The sequence below is a fragment of the Phaenicophaeus curvirostris genome, chromosome 8 (assembly GCF_032191515.1).
Source record: "Phaenicophaeus curvirostris isolate KB17595 chromosome 8, BPBGC_Pcur_1.0, whole genome shotgun sequence".
NCBI classification, from domain to species: domain Eukaryota; kingdom Metazoa; phylum Chordata; class Aves; order Cuculiformes; family Cuculidae; genus Phaenicophaeus; species Phaenicophaeus curvirostris.
The window spans coordinates 29,493,850-29,512,796 of record NC_091399.1 but is presented as its reverse complement, the minus strand read 5'-3'; the positions used below and the strand labels follow the sequence as shown (position 1 = coordinate 29,512,796).

At 50.1% G+C, this 18,947-nt stretch overlaps 1 protein-coding gene across 1 annotated transcript; it reads left to right on the top strand.

Annotated features, from left to right (window-relative positions):
* Window positions 1–5,624: 5,624 nt before the first annotated feature.
* Window positions 5,625–17,389, top strand: LOC138723692 (fatty-acid amide hydrolase 1-like). Its single transcript, XM_069863027.1, has 15 exons — window positions 5,625–5,813; window positions 7,762–7,875; window positions 8,567–8,710; window positions 9,039–9,172; window positions 10,261–10,467; window positions 10,870–10,910; window positions 11,320–11,444; window positions 11,679–11,804; window positions 12,944–13,041; window positions 14,307–14,406; window positions 14,699–14,739; window positions 15,741–15,780; window positions 16,198–16,306; window positions 16,808–16,953; window positions 17,045–17,389. The coding sequence occupies exons 1-15, from the start codon at window positions 5,640–5,642 to the stop codon at window positions 17,171–17,173; spliced, it is 1,728 nt and encodes a 575-aa protein (XP_069719128.1). The 5' UTR covers window positions 5,625–5,639; the 3' UTR covers window positions 17,174–17,389.
* Window positions 17,390–18,947: the final 1,558 nt, after the last annotated feature.

The following is an 18,947-nucleotide window of genomic DNA, read 5'->3' as shown; positions in this document are numbered from 1 at the left end:
AATTTAGCTCACGATACAGCTCAGAAAGCAGCTTTGCACAAGATGATTGAGATTGTAGAAGGTTTTAAGATTCCCTGCTTGAGCTGGGCATGGGTACATAGCTGGAGATGGCCTATGGAATCTGTAAAGGGGCTGCAACATGCCACCCTTCTTTTAAAAGCCCTTCCAAATCCTTTGCATCGTAGCAAGCACCCTGTTGCTCTGCACAGATTGATCACAATCCTTCCAACAGCCTTTCATGCAACTCCCCAGTCTGTAAACATCCCCCTCCTAATATCGCGTCTTCTTGCCGAAGGAATCATAGAAATCATAGAAACACAGAGTGGTTTGGGTAGGAAGGGACCTTAAAGACAGTTCCCACTGTATCAGATTGCTTAAAGTCTCATCCAGCCTGGTCTTGAACGCCTTCAGGGATGGGGGCATCCATGGCTTCTCAGGACAACTTGTGCCAGTGTCTCACCCCTCTCACAGTAAAAAATTTCCTCCTATTATCTAATCTAAATCTCCTCTTGTTCAGCTTAAAACTATTATGCCTCATCCTATCACTACACTCCCTGATAAAGAGCCCTTCCCCATCTTTCCTGTAGGCTCCAGGGTCTTCCAGGGCTAGACATCACTCCTCATGACCCCAGGAATGGTTTTATCAATTAAACACACCATGAGGCATCATCCTATGTAGTCTGGGCTCATCTCTGGCTGTTCTGAGGAGCATTTAACCACCTTTGCCATACTGGCTTCACCCTGTAAAGTTCTAAACACAGAGATTGGCTCTCCATTCTTTGCTCCATATTAACATTAGAGAAAAAAGAAAGGGCAAAACTTGTTCCCACCTCACCAGCTCTGCAGCACCAGCTCTGCCCCCGTCCCTTTTAGCACCAGAGCTGCTCAGAATGTAAATGCATGTAAATCTTTGGCAGTATCCACAGTAGCCCCCTATCTCCTGCTCACTTTCTCTGAGTGGCTGGAGTAATTACAGTGCAGCAGTGCCAGCACGAGGCATTTCTGCTGATGAATGCACTCAATCTAAGCACAGTTTTATGTATCATTAATTCCTCTAGCATTCAAAAAAATAACTTCTTTGATGGCAGATAATACTGTAATCACTCACAATTGCCAATACAATTATCTTCATTCAGCTGTGCAAAACAACTACAGGAGTAATTTTACCCACTTAAATGTTCTTTCTCTCTCTCTTTATTTTGTTATTCTTTAATGTTCACGTGAAATACAAAACTGTTTGGACATAGGTTGGTGTAACACAGGCACCAGAAGTAAGTTCCCACTCTCTCACTTGTATAGAAAGGAGGTTTTCAGAGCCTGAAACTATTTGCTTAAGGTGCCTTTAGCAATTCACAGAGTTCCCCATTCTAGGGGAATCTCAACTATGATGAGATCAATGATCTCAACTCTTCCTTATTCTCCAACAAGCTACCACACAACAGCTGCCAAGTACACAAGGAGCAAGAGAGTTTATTTAAGTGCACGTCATGGTGCAATCCCAGGTCAGCTCTGCTGCTGGTGAAAATACACGAGCACTCCCTAATCTGCTTCAGAGCAGAGTCCACAAAGCTGGCACAAACTATGCACTCAGTCTGCTTATGGTAACTCATTTACTCCAGCTTGAAGCAGATTTAGGGGCATCCGGCCCTCCCACTGTCAGAGCTCTGGAGCAATCAGTGAGGAGGACAGGCATTTCTCTACAGGCAGAGGTGAATACAAAGTGAATAACAAAGGTGTCACCAAACGAATGACTTGGTTGAAACATGCCATTTTCTTCAGGGGTAGAAGAATCGCTCGCTTGTGACAATACCTCTTGCCTGAGCTTCTCGACAACCTTCTTGCAGGGGTTAAACTCCAGCTCTGAGAGGAGCTGCTTCCCCTTCTTGCAGGTCACATTGATGAATCCCAAACCGGGGTCAGGAACCTACAGGGAGAGCAATCATAGAATCATAGAATCATATAATAACCAGGTTGGAAGAGACCCACCGGATCATCGAGTCCAACCATTCCTATCAAACATTAAACCATGCCCCTCAGCACCTTGTCCACCTGTGCCTTAAACCCCTGCAGGGAAGGTGAATCAACCACCTCCCTTGGTAGCCCAATGTAGTTCCAGTAGTCGCCCTGGTAGTTCCAGTGCCCAATGACCCTTTCTGTGAAAAATTTGAGAGAGAAAATTGTGAAAAAAAAATTTGAGAGAGAAAATTGTGAAAAAAATTTGAGAGAGAATATTGAGAGAGAAATATTGTGAAAAACTGAGGAGAAATGAAGCAGGAGAGACTGTTGTAAACAAAGCTTGATCTTCTTCCAGAGGGCCATACCACAGGAAGGGGGTGCAGGGGCAGGTTGTTACCCTCAGGGACACAGTGTAAAAGAAGTAGGGTGAAATGGAAAAATAGAAGTGTATAAATTCCCGGTGAACAGCAAACAATTTCTTATTGCCTCTGAAATAAAGGGCAGCAAATGAAATTAAATCAGCTGAGGGTGGTAAACAGGAGATGTCACTTTTCTGTAGCACGTGGATAAACTGTGATCTCCCTGCTGCAGGGTGCTGCAAGTGCCAGAATTAGATTGCTTCATGCCTGAAATATCTGTACAAGCACACAGCTATTAGTCACTGAAACCTAACCTCTGGCTTGAGAAGCCACGGCTCTCCAGACACCAGGAGACGGCGTCAAGGAAAATATTGCTGTGTGTTTGCCATGCACTCAGCATCTGCTCTGGTGTCAGATGAATAGGGGCTAGCTGGTGTTCCAGCTGATCATGTGTGGTGTGTCACAGGGAAAAGATGACGCCTTTCTGCCTCTCCTTTAGTAAGCACAAGGTTACAGCACCTCTGGAATGTGGTAATACCCACCCCGTCACAGCTCTGTCGACACACATGGAGGGGTGTGAGCAATGGGGAAAGAAGCTTTCATGGATCCAGCTGATCCTTTCACCCTCCCTTAACCACAGTCTCCAGCTCTGCTAGGTAGTGGAGGAGGTGCAGGGGCAAGATCCATCCTCATTTTCAGCACTTCAAGATTCAAGCTCCTTTTGCTGCAGTGTATGGACCGCCCTACGCACATAGTAACAGAAAAACTCCACTTGCTCATCTGGCAAGGAGGCACTGGTGGCCCAGAGGGACATCACGACATTGCTCATCCCACATGCCAGCAGCTGGTTCCCTCATCCCAGCTCACGAGGAGCAAGGCCAGAGCAATTTCACCTCTCTTAGGTGGTCCCAGGCACATTCTCCTGGACAGGGTGTCCCCAGGGACCCTGGCCTATACTGGAGCCCCTCTGCCCTGTCCCATCTCTGCTGGCAGCTGGGTTACAGCACAGTCCGGCTGCATTTTGGTGCTTCCCCGTGCCCTGGGTTAACCTCCTGGAGCTGGCTGGCCCCAGCAGAGACTCAAGCCTTGCCACTGCCCTCAACCCCACTTATTCACGCCCATACATTTGCGCAGGAGAGGGGAAAAGGGCAATCTCTGGCAGCAGTTCCTGGAGGCACAGGTGCTCCAGGCATGAAGCTCGTATTTTGTTCTCTTCCCTTTGACAAGCTGAACTGAAGAAGTTGGAAATATTTTTCTGCATGAGAGATTTTAAGCAGGGTTTAAACGAGGGGGAAGAGGATTGGAGAAGTAATTTTGTCTTCCACCACAAGTAGTTTTTAACTTCTCTTTCTTCAAAGCTCACCACCTTTCTTGTTCTCTTGTTAAAAGACTCCAAACGCACCTGGCTTTACTGCCTGCAGGGAAACAGCTCTATTTTGCTGTCATTAGTGCAGCTGAGGAGAGCGTGAAGCCTCCAGCATGAAAAAGAAGGAAGGAAGGAATAGATAGAGATCACAACAGCTGCCTTCACGAACCCTGAGCTCACCCCATCCTCCTGGCTCACTGCAAGGCTGCTCCTACCAACTCTGCTCCCCTCGCAGGTTTTTATGCATAGAATCATAGAATCATAGAATCATAGAATAACCAGGTTGGAAGAGACCCACCGGATCATCGAGTCCAACCATGCACAGGACTGCAGTGTGTTGCGAGCTTGCATTACTTTATAATCCTCCGAGCCCCACGGTCTGAAGGGGGAAGGAAGGAGGGAGGGGGAAAGAAAAAAGAAGGAAAAAACCCCACAAACTGGGGGAGGGGAAGACTGTTCTTGCATGTAATTTCCTTGACCCAGATAACAGGGAGCTGCTCATCCTCAAGTACGGAGCAGGAAGTTGGAAGTCACACGTTCAGTGAGGGCTGAGCAATGACAGCAATGACTACAGCAATGACAGTTCCAAGAGGCAGAAAAGGCAGCATTTCGTTCAGGACCCAGGCTCTGTTGCGAGCCCCTGGGGTGCTGCCTGCTAGCCCCAATGGCCTGAAGGCTGAAGGCAAGCCAGAGGCCTGGCAATAACACCGGGAAAGTCAGGTCAAGGGTGTGTAACAAGTCAGGTCTAGGGTGTGTAACTCCCCCTTGCTTTTTCTAGCTGTGCATCTGCCAGGAATGGCTCAGGCACAGCTCATCCTGCTTGGAGGCAGGGGAGGGAGAAGACATCCTAAATCCCAAATCCTTCCCAACTGGTTTTCCACAATCTTACCGGCAGCATTTAAACTGAACAGCTTGAAACACGCTTGCTGACGAGCTTCTGCAAGCTGCGAAGGTCTTTTTTAGCGACAGACCCCACGTGGAGCTGGTGAACGCAAGAAATTATTTTGGAGTGAATATATGAAATTATATTGGAGTTTCCCTCAAAACAGAGGGCAAGACCTCAGCGAGCCCTGCCCAAGGTGGAATGCCGGGTTTCCAGTGCTGGAACCGCAGCATTTATGGAAACACCGGCACACCCATGATCTCACAGCAACCGAGCGGACTCTGCTGGGCACGGGCTGAGCCATTTCTTGTTTCCTTTTCCCACTGTGAGAAACATTCACTGGTAGAATATTGAAAAGGACAAAGTCTTTGAAGCCAAGGCAATAATATTTTTATTACATTATTTATAATTGCTGAATTGGATGCCCTTCTAAAAAAAAGGCATAACCTCTTACAAAAGCAGTGGGTATAGACACTACTTTTAGACAAAGAACCATATAAATCATCAAAGAATGCTCATTATTTTTTTTGGATTATCCAGCCATGTCTGGAGACTTGCTTCAGGTTATCTCTTGACCTAAAACAGCTACATCTTGCTAGACAACTAAGCTTATCAATAAATTCTTGCAATCTAAGAGAGCGTTTATTCTTTCAGGTTATTTATCCGCGTCTGGAGATTGTCTGCGTATTATCTCTTGATACAAGCCAGATTTATATGACACGAGAACTAAACATACAAAACAGCCGCAGCGAAACGTCTCAATTAATTCTCACACCACGCGGCTTCTCGGCCTCAGGACACGCCAAGGAGCCGGGTACCCTCGGGACAGCCAAGGAGAAGGTGAAAAAAAAGGAGATCGAAGCGAGCGGCTGGATAAATAAACCTTATCAGAGAGAAACCGCGCGGCGCGGGGCGGGGGGAGCGTCCATCCCGGAGCTTTTCCTCCTCCCGAATCTCCTCCCTTCTCGTGCCGCCGCTCGCAGAGCCACAACCCGGCTCGGCGCTCCCCTCCCCGGCCGGGATTCGCCTCCCTCCCCTGTCCGGGGCTCGGGGCGGAGCGCGGAGCCCCCCGGCCATGCGGGCCCCGCCGCCCGCGCTGCTGTGGGGCTGCGCCGGCCTCCTGCTGCTGCTGGGGCTGCTGCCATGGCGCCGCCGCAGGGCGCTCCGGAGGAAGGTGGAGGCTGCTCAGCAGAGGCAGGAGAGGAGCCTGGTGCAGATGGAAACGGCCGCGCAGCGCTTTCGGGAGCAGGTGGGTGCGGAAAGAGCTTCTCCCCCGCCGCCTCCTCCCTCAAACCCGGGGATGCTGCGGGGGGGGGGGGGCGGGCAAGGGCTTCTTCCCTCGCCCAGGCAGGGACCCTGCACCCTGGCCCCTTCTCCTGAGGGCTGTCCTGACAGCGAGAGGGCATCCTCCTGGGGAGCTATGGGGATTGAGGCTTATTTTCCACCTTTCTAGATCCCTGTGTGCGTGCATACCCCCCCTCCTCTCTTCCCTTCACCCCCTCCTCTCTTCTCTTCACCCCCTCCTCTTCTTCTACTTCACCCCCTCCTCTTCTACTTCACCCCCTCCTCTTCTTCTTCTTCACCCCCTTCTTTTCTTCTTCTTCACCCCCTTCTTCTTCGTCCTTCCCCCCTCTTCTTAATTGCCCTCCCTCTTCTTAATTGCCCTCCCTCGTCTTCTTCTTCATCCCACCTCCTCCTCTTCTTCTTCATCCCACCTCTTCCTCTTCTTCTTCATCCCACCTCTTCCTCTTCTTCTTCTTCATCCCCCTCCTCCTCTTCTTCTTCTTCACCCCCTCCTCTCTTCCCTTCACCCCCTCCTCTTCTTCATCCTCCCCTTCTTCTTTGTCCTCCCCCCTCTTCTTAATTGCCCTCCCTCTTCTTCTTCTTCATCCCACCTCTTCCTCTTCTTCTTCATCCCCCCACCTCCTCCTCTTCTTCTTCATCCCCCCACCTCCTCCTCTTCTTCTTCATCCCCCCTCCTCCTCCTCTTCTTCTTCTTCACCCCCTCCTCTTTTCCCTTCACCCCCTCCTCTTCTTCATCCTCCCCTTCTTCTTCGTCATTGCCCTCCCTCTTCTTAATTGCCCTCCCTCTTCTTCTTCGTCCCCCCCTCCTCCTCTTCTTCTTCGTCCCCCCCTCCTCCTCTTCTTCTTCGTCCCCCCCTCCTCTTCTTAATTGCCCTCCCTCTTCTTAATTGCCCTCCCTCTTCTTAATTGCCCTCCCTCTTCTTCTTCCCCCCTCCTCTTCTTCTTCGTCCCTCTAGCACTGCTTTCTAGCAGGGACGGGGAGGAAGCGCATCCCTGTGCGGTTGGGGATAACAGGCAGCAATACAGGCACCAGCAAACAGCAGGGAAAAAATGTAAAGGACAATCCCTGCCCATCGTCTGAAAGCTTCCTGGCCTCTTCTGCCATGGTGGGAGGCTCAGCCTGGCTGCTGAGGAGGCAGTTGGAAAACGCAAGAGGCAATGTGTTATCAGCAGAGGCCAAAGTGCAGCCACACAGCCCGAGGACAGACGCATCCAGGCATGGGATGTAATGACACTGGTGCTGAGGCACAGTGCCCAGAAATCCGGCTCGACCGCGCTGTCCTCCCTGTGATCCCCTCAAACCGCTCGACCTGTGGTTGCAGTGGTCTCTCTTGGGTTCAGAGTCCAGCTTGGGGGATGAGGTTTGGTGCTTTTTTTCATGGTATTTAGTAGGTGGTGAGGAAACCTCTGCTGGCGCAATTATTTGTCTGCTATCAGCCAAAGGAGCTCCTTGGTTTCTGTGCTTCCCTGTAGGTTATCTCGGTGATGGTAGGAGAAGAGCTGGCTCCAGTTCCAGTTTAATTTCTTGCTGGCGCAATGTCCATGACCGCATTGCCAACTCCCATTGTAATTCAGCAGAAAACATTGCACTGAGCAGTTTCCACAGGCCTGGCCAAGACCTCAGTGAACAGGGCTGCAGGAAAGGCTTTATCTTAAGCAGCAGGTGCTTGGTGAGACCGGACTGGTGAGGAAGACAAGGCTTTATAAAGTCTGCGTTACTACTGGCCCTGCAAGTTTCACCCCATGCTCACTGGTATCAGGGTAGGAGCAGGATTGCAGTCTTGAGGCAAATGTTGCATTTGGCCACCAAACGGCAGATATTTTTAGGGTGGGTTACAGTGGGCACCAAGGGAGGCAGAGGTATGTCATTACTTTTTCAACCTTTCCCTTAGCATCCCTCTGTGAACAGGACCTCCATTCTCTCGCTGTCTTTGCCGGAGCTCTCCCAGAAACTCCGTGATGGTTCCCTCCCTCTGGAGCACGTCTTCTACACCTACGTGAGTGAGGTAAGGACCAAAGGCAGTGGGGCAGCATCTCACCAGCAATGGGGCTGGCTTTCTGGGGTGAAGCTCAGCACAAGGTTGAAACCTGTTTCAAATGCTGGTGGGCTGTCACTGCTCATTGGTTAGGGCTAAGGCTTTTGTGCATTTTTGTGAGTGTGGTGCCTGGCTGCAGTGGCTCTGGTCTTGGTTTGGAGCAAAGAGGAACAGGAAGCTCAGCATCTGGAGAGCCCATACTTTCCCAGGAAAGCCCATATCTTCCAGGAGCAAGTGTGGCTATAGAAAAATTGCAGTGTTGCTGCAGTCCCCCTTCCATCTCCAAATGAGTTGGTAATACTCAAAGATTCTGCATCCACTTTCATTGTCTACTTTTGCCAAAATGCCCTGATTACCGCCTGGGTCTACATTTTAGCATTATCATTTTATGCCATCCCAGAAGCTCAATCAAGAGAATTGCCTTTGGTATTCTTCTGGGCTGAGTGCCTTTCTCTGTTATGCCTCCCCATCTCCAGACAAAGTTTGGCATGAAAATGTCTTGAGTGTATTGGGAAAGAACAGAAAGGGCTGCCCTGATACTCACTGCTCAGATGGGGATGTGGAAAAGGGGGAAAAGGCAGGTGTCCTTTGCAAAGCAGAAGGCTGTTGTGCGGTGCTGTGTGCTGTGTCTCACCTGTGGGCTTTGCCTGCTTTCCCCAAGGCTGTCCGAATCACCATAGAAACCAACTGCATCACGGAGTATCTGCAGGAATGTGAGACCCAGCTCAAGAAAGCAAAACTGACAGGGAAGCCTGGTTTGCTATACGGGGTGCCTGTCAGCATCAAAGAGTCCATCGATTGCCAGGTACCACCAGTGCAATATCACATGTATCCCATGATCTCTGTGGTTTAAAATTTGGTGGCAGGGTGAGGTTTGACCTCAGCATCTGGCTTGCCTTTGTCATCCCTGTTGTGGGATGGCCTACACTGGCAGGTGATGGGGTTTGCTGCCTGTCTCCCATATAAGCCAACAGAGAAGACTGGTCAGATTTACTGCAAATATGCTATGCAATTTGTACGTGATGGATGAGTTGTTGGAGGTGCACACACACAGTTATATAGAGAGATAAAAATACAGGAGCAGGGGGAATTGCAATTCTCCATTTGGAAACCTTATTGTCCTGTGTTCCCAGGGTCATGATTCCACATTAGGCTTTATAAAAAACCTCAACAAACCCGCAGCAGAGGACAGCGTGGTGGTGCAGGTGCTCAGGAGACAGGGAGCAATTCCGTTTGTCAAAACCAATGTTCCTCAGTCCCTCATCAGGTAGGTGGGTGCTCCCTTTCCTCAGTGTGGCATCATCCTCTCTCCCTTATCTCAAGTGAGGGTTTCTATCAAGTCTGATTCTCATTTCCCCCTTCTTTTTAAATAACAGCACCTGGTCCCGATCCTTAGTGTCTAAGTTTGACTTTAAAAAGTAAACACATGTACAGTAAGGATGAAAATTAACTCTAGTTCTAAACAAAATAAAGAAGCAAAAGAAGAGGAGAGAAATCACTGCCCTTCTTTCCTGAGCTGAATGTTTTAAAATTGCCTTTGGTTGGTTGGTTTGGTTTTGGGGGTGGTGTTTTTTTGGTTGTTTTTTAGTTAACCCCCTCAGAGTCGGTCCCGTTAACTACAGAGTGCAAACACATATTTATGAAAGGGGAAGCTAGTTAAGCTAACAACCTTCCATTATCCTTCTCCCAGACCTCTTGCTTTGTCTGGCGTGGGGTGACTTCAGATGTACTGTGCTGGAGAGCCACCATGTCCTAGTGTTCTGCCAGGTGACCTCTGGCAGAGCTCCTCTGTGGGTAACTATTGCCCCAGCTTTATGAAATGCCTCCTTAAGGCAATGTGGCAATGACTGATGGTGTTTAAAAAAAAAAAAAGTCACACAAAGAGGTTGCCCTAGGAATTATCAGATTTTGCACCAGTTTCTGGGGAAGTCTGATGTTCAAATATTGTTGCAGCTGGCAGTTGGCACATTCCCAAGCAGGGGCTCAACAATGTCCCACCAGGGTGAGGGGGGCCTGGACCTGCTCCAGGTGGGCTGATTTGAATGTTCTGTGGCACTCAGGATAACCTGAACAGGGAGGCTTTCTAGAAGGCCTGATGTATTTGTGCTGCCAGAGGGTCGTCCGGAGAAGCCTTGACGACACTGAAATAAGCTGGCAGTGAATCCAGATCCTGGGACTGCCCTGAAATGGCTAGCGGTCTTCATGGGGCTTTGGGAAACTCTCAGGCCAAGTGATGTCACTATAACCACTAGCGAATAACCTAATTGCCTTCTGAAAGTCTCTTTGTAGTGACTGGAGTCCACTTCAGCCGATCTCTACATTCCTCTCATTTGAAATCTCTGTTTCTCTCTTTAGCTATGACTGCAAGAACTTAATCTTTGGTCAGACGTTCAACCCTCTGCTCTACACTAGAAGTCCTGGAGGCTCCTCTGGTGGAGAAGGGGCACTTGTAGGAGGAGGTGGGTCCATCCTGGGCCTTGGAACCGATGTAGGAGGGAGCCTGCGATTCCCCGCTGCCTTCTGCGGGGTCTGTGCACTCAAACCAACTGGGAACAGACTCAGGTACTGCAAGTAATGCTGTGATGTCTCTAGGTGAGGCTGACACACCACCCTACCCACTGCTGTGCTGGGATGCCCCTGCTTCCGTGGACAAGGGGAAACAGGAGGAACTGGGAAGGTCTTGTTTGTTCCTCCAACCTTTTGGGGGGCCCATATAGAGGGAAGCATTGTTTCCTCTGAGTGGATATGAGTAAACCTCTCCATCTGCATGCTGAGGGGACTGACAGGACATAAATCATTCTGGCCCATGTTGGGTCTCTTTTGGGGTTTCCCTTAGCCCTTCCTGCTCCCTACCTCAGCATTTGCAAAGGGAGGGCAGCGTTTTCATTACCACTTGCTACTGCAAGCCTTTCCCGTCTGTGAAAACTTCTCAGCTGCTGTATTTTCTGTCTCTTTTCTTTGCAGTAAAAAAGGAATAATTTCTGGTGTCCTTGGGCAGAAGGCAGGTAGGAATTGATGGTTGTCCCCTAGGTAGGGCAGGGGAAAGAAGGACCCTCAGCTGGTTATGGGGGAATTAGCAGTCAAAGTGGGTGTCTTATGTTGTACATGTGTTGTAATTTACAAAATTAAACAAAAAGCTTTGTCAGTCATGAAATGGAAACATCAGGGCACCTAGTAATGGATAACAACTCCGGGTCCGTAATGATGGGCTTGATCGTGGGAAGGCACCTGTAGGCATCCCCAGTCCAGTTCTCACAGAACAACTGTTCCTAACACTAGACTAAGTCAGAATGGTGCCAACAGGTCCTGCTTTTGCAGGTCATGCCCTTGAAAGACCCCCAGCTATGAATGCTCTTTTCTGGTCTGTCACACCAAAGAAAGAAGCATCGTTAGGCTTTACATGGTCTCTTCCAGTGGCTGCAGCAGTGGGACCGATTGCGAAAGACGTAGAGAGCCTGGCGCTGTGCATGCGGGCGCTGCTGTGCGAGGACATGTTCAACCTGGACAGCACAGTGCCTCCCCTTCCCTTCAATGAAGAGGTAAAGGATCTCAAAGGGGGGAAAAGTCTTTGAGAAGAGCTGCCATCGCTCAGGCTGACAATGCCAGTGACTCTTGGCAGCCCTGTGGGACCCATTGGAGCCTGCCACATGTTGAGGATGGGCATGTGAGCGAGAGAAGTGCTGCTTTCCAGACTCGCCCTGAGCCATGGGTGTGCTGTTGGCCCCTGACGCTGCTGACATCCTTCCAGCTGGCACTCTTCCCTTGCTCTGCAGATCTATTCCAGCATGCAGCCCCTTCGCATAGGCTACTATGAAACTGATTTCTTCACCATGCCAAGCCCCGCCATGAGACGTGCTGTTCGGGAGATGAAGCAGCTGTTGGAGGATGCTGGCCACACGGTAAGGTGTTGTATAAACCCAACAATTATGCTGCATCTATTCTTCCTTCCTACCGTGCCTTTGGAGCTCCTGGGTGAACATCAAATCTGACAGGGAGAGAGGATCTGGAATCCGCTCACCTTCCTGCAGCTTTGGTGAAAGTAGATAGCTGCTTCTGGAAAAAAAAGGAATTCTTTGTATTGCAGCTTGATTTCCCCTCTGCTTAGGGTGCTCCTTAAATGCTGGTGGACACAGAAGGGGACCCACCCCAATCCGTGACACATGCTGAGGACTAAACACACGCTGTATGACCGGTCTGTAGTGTGGGTGCATTTACTCACACCCTGGCTAAAATCCACATGGCACTACGTGCTGTACAACCCGGATCATGAGGCAGTTCTCCCAGGGAGTTTACAGTCCTAGTGGTGTATGATTACTGTCAGCTCTGTTTGTTTCCTGAGGCTGATGGATCAGCTCTTTTCTGTGGCTGTGGCAGGCCGTTGTCCAAGTACTTGTTCAGTGTATTCTCAAGCCAGTTCCACCTCTTCTATGTCACATCCTTTGGCAAACAGTTCTGCGGATCTACTGCGTCACGCATGGAAAGCCACCTCCTGTTTTTTCCTACCTGGAAACAGGGAGAAAATTCCAGATAGCGGATCTTTTTTAGCCAAGCAGTCCCATATTGACCCAGACACATTTCTGGGTTCTTAGGTTCCTGGGGTGCTGAGCAGAGGTTGTCTCCTTCCTCCTCTCTGCCATTTCAGCAAGTCTTCTCTGTGTGTGATGCATAGTCTTGGCTGCACAGCTCCCCCTTACCCTTGCACAGGATCAGGAGTGAAACGAGGAGCAGAGACTCATGCTCTCTGGCACTCACTGCCAGTTTTGGAGAGACTTTTTTGCCTTGGGGTTGCTCAGATATCAGGATGCCGAGCCCATCCTGTATCCATTGACTCATCAGTTGTTGCTGAAAGGGAAAACTGCTTTTTCAGGGAAGGGTGGATGGGATGGGGAGGACCTGATGGCCTCATATACTACAGGCTTTCCTGAGAGCTTGTCAGGAAAACCTCAGGCTAGCTTGGCACATTGCAAGCCCTTGGTGGCTTCTCTCACACAGCTCGCTTGTGCTTGTGCCACTGACTTCTTTTCTGTTGTCCTTCCAGCTGGTGCCCTTTGAACTCATGAATGTGGACTATTTGATGTTTAACTTCTGTCTCAGGGGAATGTTTGCAGATGGGGGTGCTTCCTTTCTCAAGAAATTGTAAGTATAGCCTGGTTTAGTATGATCACTGCCTTTCTATGGCAATCCTCCCCAGGGTCTGGTTAGTGTCTGGATACAGGTAGCAGTTCAATTGGATGCAGATAGTGGCTGATAGGCACTGGGATTTACTGGATAGTTTATTGTCAAGTGATTCCTCTGAACCTTGTCTCTCTTTGGGATTGTTACCAGGCTTGACCTTAGCAAGTTTGTGGACAACACGAAGCTGGGTGGAAGTGTCGATGTGCTGGAGGGTAGGGAGGCTCTGCAAAGGGATCTGAACAGGCTGGACCGCTGGGCAGAGTCCAATGGCATGAGGTTCAACAAGGCCAAATGCCGGGTCCTGCACTTGGGGCACAACAACCCTGTGCAGTGCTACAGACTAGGAGAAGTCTGTCTAGAAAGCTGCCTGGAGGAGAGGGACCTGGGGGTGTTGGTTGACAGCGACTGAACATGAGCCAGCAGTGTGCCCAGGTGGCCAAGAAGGCCAATGGCATCTTGGCTTGGATCAGAAACGGTGTGACCAGCAGGTCCAGGGGGGTTATTCTCCCTCTGTACTCGGCACTGGTGAGACCGCTCCTCGAATGCTGTGTTCAGTTCTGGGCCCCTCGCTACGAGAAAGATATTGAGGCTCTGGAGTGAGTCCAGAGAAGAGCAACAAAGCTGGTGAAGGGGCTGGAGAACAGGCCTTATGAGGAACGGCTGAGAGAGCTGGGGGTGTTTAGCCTGGAGAAGAGGAGGCTGAGGAGAGACCTCATTGCTCTCTACAACTACCTGAAAGGAGGTTGTGGAGAGGAGGGAGCTGGGCTCTTCTCCCAAGTGACAGGGGACAGGACAAGGGGGAATGGCCTCAAGCTCCACCAGGGGAGGTTTAGGCTGGGCATTAGGAAAAAATTTTTCACAGAAAGGGTCATTGGGCACTGGCAGAGGCTGCCCAGGGAGGGGCTGGAGTCACCTTCCCTGGAGGTGTTTAAAGGACGGGTAGACAAGGTGCTGAGGGGCATGGTTTAGTGTTTGATAGGAATGGTTGGACTCAATGATCCGGTGGATCTCTTCCAACCTGGTTATTCTATGATTCTATGACAGGTGAAAGGAAACTTTGTGCTGATACCCTGTAAATACTGTGAGAATTAGAGCAGCCCCGGGGAATGGAACGAACCTCTTTCTGTCACTTAGATAATGCTGTTCAGGGGCGTTGACCTTGTGAAAGCTGATGTACTGTGATTGCTTCTGGACACTATTCACCTAAACACCCTTTTCTCTTTCAGCAAAGGGGAGCTCGAGAAAAGCAGCATGGGGCTGTTGTTCTGGTTGGCAAAGTCACCGAACTGGCTAAAAACTCTGCTCTCCTGGATTGCCAAACCCTTCGTAAGGTCCATTTCTTTCTAGCATAAATGGAGTTATGTAATAAGTGGTGAATGACTTGTGTCCTATTGCAGTAAAGCTTTGCTGTAGAGAAATCTCTAGACCTTGCTTTGTGGCTGTGCTTAGACACATCTCCACAATGGAGTGATGCTATTTCTGTTCTTCCTCTCCCTACTTTGGGCATAATCCACAAGTTCTGCTTGAGCACTGAGTGAACAACTTGTACTTGTGACAGAGCTGTCTCAGAGGAAAGGGCTGGGACTGATGTAAATTCTTTTTACTCTCTCCTTCTTAGATGCCTCGATTTTCAGATATCGCAAGAAGCATGAGAGCAAAGTGAGTAAATCTGAGCCTGAGGAAATGGGTGAAGATTTGGGTTTCTCTTGGGAGAGCAGCAGTGTTTGCTACATTAGGGATATTGCCCTGGCTACATGTATTTGAGAAAATACCAGGCAGAAAACACAGGGTGGGAGCAAACTGAGAGCAGTTTGTCAACACTGTAACCCTGCAGGTTGTGGCAAACTGTTCTAGTACTGAGGCTGGGAATGAGGACGGGGACTCACTGCCTCTTGCTTAGGAGGGAACAAAATGCAGTGTTGGCTTCGGCACTGGTTATTATATCCGTCATACCATGAGGTCGGGGCACTGTAAGATGAAGGGTAAATGCACAGGGAATGAGGCTTGCTCTTCCTTGCTGCTCTGTCAGTGTTGAGCAGTTAGTGGTGAGAAAGGACTCAAATGCTGTGGCAGAGAGGGTGTATTTTGTGCTGTGCCTCCAAAGCAGTACATCTGTACCACACCAAAGGATCAGTTGCCTCACACATCCTGACCTTTGAGAAATGGTGTGCGTGGGCTTCCATCTCAGCACGGTGGCAGTAACAGGGTTGGACAGTTGTGAGTCCAGAACAGCACTGCACCAATCTGCATTTAGTCTTTATCCCTCCATCATGGGAAGAAGCAGAAATAAGACCCCCAGCTCTTCAGAGGAAAGACAGGACTTTGCTTAAGTCCTCTCTTCCCTTGGCTGCAGATCCAGAAGCAGAGCTAACACATGCCCATCTGCTTTTTGAAGCTCTGCCCCTAAAGCTGGTCTTTGCAGCCCGTTTGATGCCTTTCACAGAACCACAGAATCACTAGGTTGGAAAAGACCCACAGGATCATTGAGTCCAACCATTCCTATCACTAAACCATGCCCCTCAGCACCTCATCCATCCATCCTTTGAACACCTCCAGGGAAGTTGATTCGACCACCTCCCCAGGCAGCCTGTTCCAGTGTCCAATGACCCTTTCCATGAAAAATTTTTTCCTAATGTCAATGGTTTTGTTTCCTTTTTCAGCACTGTGGCTGAAGTCTGGAGTCTTCATCATGAAATTGAGGTAAAGTGTTGCAATTTGGGGTTAGATGGATTTTCTTTTATTTTTGTTTGGGAAGAGGCAGATTCAGTACCCATCAAGGTTAGGAGATGATGGAGTTACTGGTGACACGGAATAGAAATATACATCACTTTGCAATGGATGTCACTTGGATATGCAAGTTCTCAGCATGTTTAAAGATTAGGGTGACATATAGACACATGAAAGATCCCAAACCAGATCTGAATATTTTACTCCTACACTTTAAAATGAGGGCCATCCACTGCCACACGCTTGCCTTTGTTTCCATTCTGGTTTCCTCAAGACCCACACCTGTGTCCCAGGTTGCCTTGCACGAGCTGGGCGCCCAAGGAGAGCCTCAGCCAGCAGCCATGGGACAGCACATCTACTCCACTGACCACCAGTGTGTTTTCTTCTCAGGAGTTTTGCCACCAGTTCATCGCTCAGTGGAAAAAGTTGAATCTGGATGTCATGCTTTGTCCCATGCTGAGCCCGGCTCTTCGCATCGGCTACCCTGGGAAGCTCTCAGGTAGGACTGCTGACGGGGAACCTTTGCCTCCAGCATGCTTCTGCTGTGGCCGTCTGCCAGTACCACTGGCAAGTGTTCCTCCTCTTCCCCTCATGTTCCCAAGGCCAACAATGGGAAGAGCTTAGCTCTTGGGGCAGCTGCAGCCCCACTGGGCACTGGAACAGGCTGCCCAGGGAGGGGGTTGAGTCACCTTCCCTGGAGCTGTTTAAGGGACGGGTGGATGAGGCACTGAGGGACATGGGTTAGTGTTTGATAGGAATGGTTGGACTTTATGATCCGGTGGGTCTCTTCCAACCTGTTGATTCTATGATTCTATGATCCGTGGGGAGCACACAGGGCATCCTCCCCCGATGCATGTGGGAGTGAAGAGGCAAGTTTCCATTCTGAAGCCTTTGAGTTCCTACTGCAAGTACCCCGTTAGCTGGAAACTCATGTACACAGAGGGGGCTTAAAGTCTTGTCTGCAGCAGGCTCACACTACAAGCTCCCTCTCTTTCCCCAGTGGCAGTCAGCTACACCATGCTCTACAATACCTTGGATTTTCCTGCTGGTGTGGTCCCCGTCACGATGGTGACGGAAGAGGATGAGGAGGAGCTTAAAAGCTACCAGGGGTATTTTCGGGACTGGTGGGACCGGACCTTAGTAAAGGTGAGTGGCTCCAGATTCCTCAGGGATGCCAACATCCCCGTCCCTGCCCCTGGATGTCCCTTTGCCCTCTCCCACTCTGTTTGCTCCACAGGCTGTTCGTGACAGCGTGGGGCTGCCCGTGTCCGTGCAGTGCGTGGCCTTGCCTTGGCAGGAGGAGTTGTGCCTCCGGTTCATGAAGGAGGTGGAGATGCTTGCCTTGAAGAAAAACAGCCTCACCTGAGTCCCGTGCACTAGCTGGAGCAGGATCCCAGCTAACATCAGCACAGGTCATCCTTTCATCTGACTCACCTGCAGGACTCGTGTTCCCCTCCACAAGGATGCAGTCGTGGCTAGGCTGACTGCCGGCTTTGGGGTGCAAGGAGAAAGCAAGGCGAGCTCTGCAGTGGTAGAGCACTTCCAGTCGTTGTCCTAATACAATATTTTTTGTTATCACGAAGTCTGTTACTTAAAGTTTTTGTTTGGGGGGTGGGGTGGATTTTAAAAACCCTCTCAAAACCCTCCAGGGAAGTGCAAGAACATGCTCTTCCTCTGACAAATGGGGAAACTGAGGCATGAGGACTGGTTTTGTCGGAGATGTTCAGACTTCTGTTTTGAGTGCTATAGGAAAAGGGGCTTTCCCTTCCCTCCTCAGCTCCCTGAGGATGAAATTGGTGTTTTCCCTACCACAGACCAGCCATTTGAGGTCAAATCTGAGTCTGCCTGCAGGCTCTGGCAAGTGGAGCAAGCTGGACTGCTTCCCACAGCACTGGCACCTTGTACACCATGGAAGGGAAATCTGGAGCGATCACTAAATCCCTTCTCCTTCAGACACCTACTCCTGCTTTCCCCAGAGCAGATGGATGCATGCAGTGCTTCAGCTCACAGTATTGCATGCGTAAAGCACCATGCCGGGGTCAGAGAGCCGGCTGGACAGGCTGCCCTGCACACTCTCTCCTCCCATTTGGCAGATGGGGCCAGGCCAGGTTTTCCAGTTGGGTTTTCCAGCCGCTGGCAGTCTCCAACACTGGGATTGGCAGCAGCAGCAGTGGCTGCTCCTACTAGGTTTCCGAGGGTGTTCCAGAGAGGAACATACCACATGCAAAAGCGTTTTGCCAATGCAGAAATGTCACAGGCAGATTGTAACAAAGCTCTGGCAGGATTCATGTTGGCTTTTATCTCACTTCGTAGTTTAAACCAGAGCCCTGCAAAACCATGGGGCCTTTTCAAGGGCTGGACAGAGAGGTTTGTGCCAGCCTAGCAGAAAGCAGCCCTCGGGACCTCAATTCTTTATCAACAGGCTTGGAAAGAAGGAGGGAGGGAACTCCAGGCATCCAGGACTGAAAGCCAAGCCCCAGAAGAGCTTGGGTGGGGCTTTTCAGCAGCTGCAGGTCGTCACTGCCCACACAGAAAAATGCTGCATGAAGTTTCTGTTTGCATTTTAAAATTCAAGCCTGGAGGGGCTTATCCCAGGAGAGGCAATGCCCTGTGCGGTCCTGCACCCGTGCTCCTGGAGAGCCAAGTACTGCATCACTCTATTGATTTAACTGTTCTCTCTCTGGCACAGAGGTGGGTAGAGTGCAGGAGTCCAAATGATGGAGAAGCCAGTGGACCTGAAACAGTAAATGCTCCTCACTGGAAGCCCTGAGGAAAGACCTGCAGTGAGCTGTACAGCTACGGGCTGCTCCCAGTCCAGCCTAGACAGAGGGAGTGGCAGCTATGAAGCTTAAGGCTGGGATGGGGCAGTGAAGACCACATCCACACAGTCGGTGGGGAGAGGCTAGTGCCATCTGTATTGAGGATTTGTGCTCTTTTTGCTCTCTGTTCTGGTAAAACAAGGAGGATCCTCCTCGCCTTTCCAGCCAGCAACCACTTTCCTTATGAGGTCTTGCTTCTTCCCTGAGCTCCCTTCCTGCTGCCACAGGAATAATCCCATCGGCGTCTATAACAGGCAAGGTAATGCGATAGCAGCATGATCACTGGCTTTCAACTCGCCAAACAAAACCTCTTCATCAGAG

Excerpts from the sequence above, each read along its gene's own strand:
- LOC138723692 (XM_069863027.1), top strand. The coding sequence starts at position 5,640 with ATGCGGGCCCCGCCGCCCGCGCTGCTGTGGGGCTGCGCCGGCCTCCTG. Across the intron at positions 7,876-8,566 it reads TCTACACCTACGTGAGTGAG|GCTGTCCGAATCACCATAGA; the intron begins GTAAGGACCAAA and ends GCTTTCCCCAAG. Across the intron at positions 15,781-16,197 it reads GTCTTCATCATGAAATTGAG|GAGTTTTGCCACCAGTTCAT; the intron begins GTAAAGTGTTGC and ends TTTTCTTCTCAG.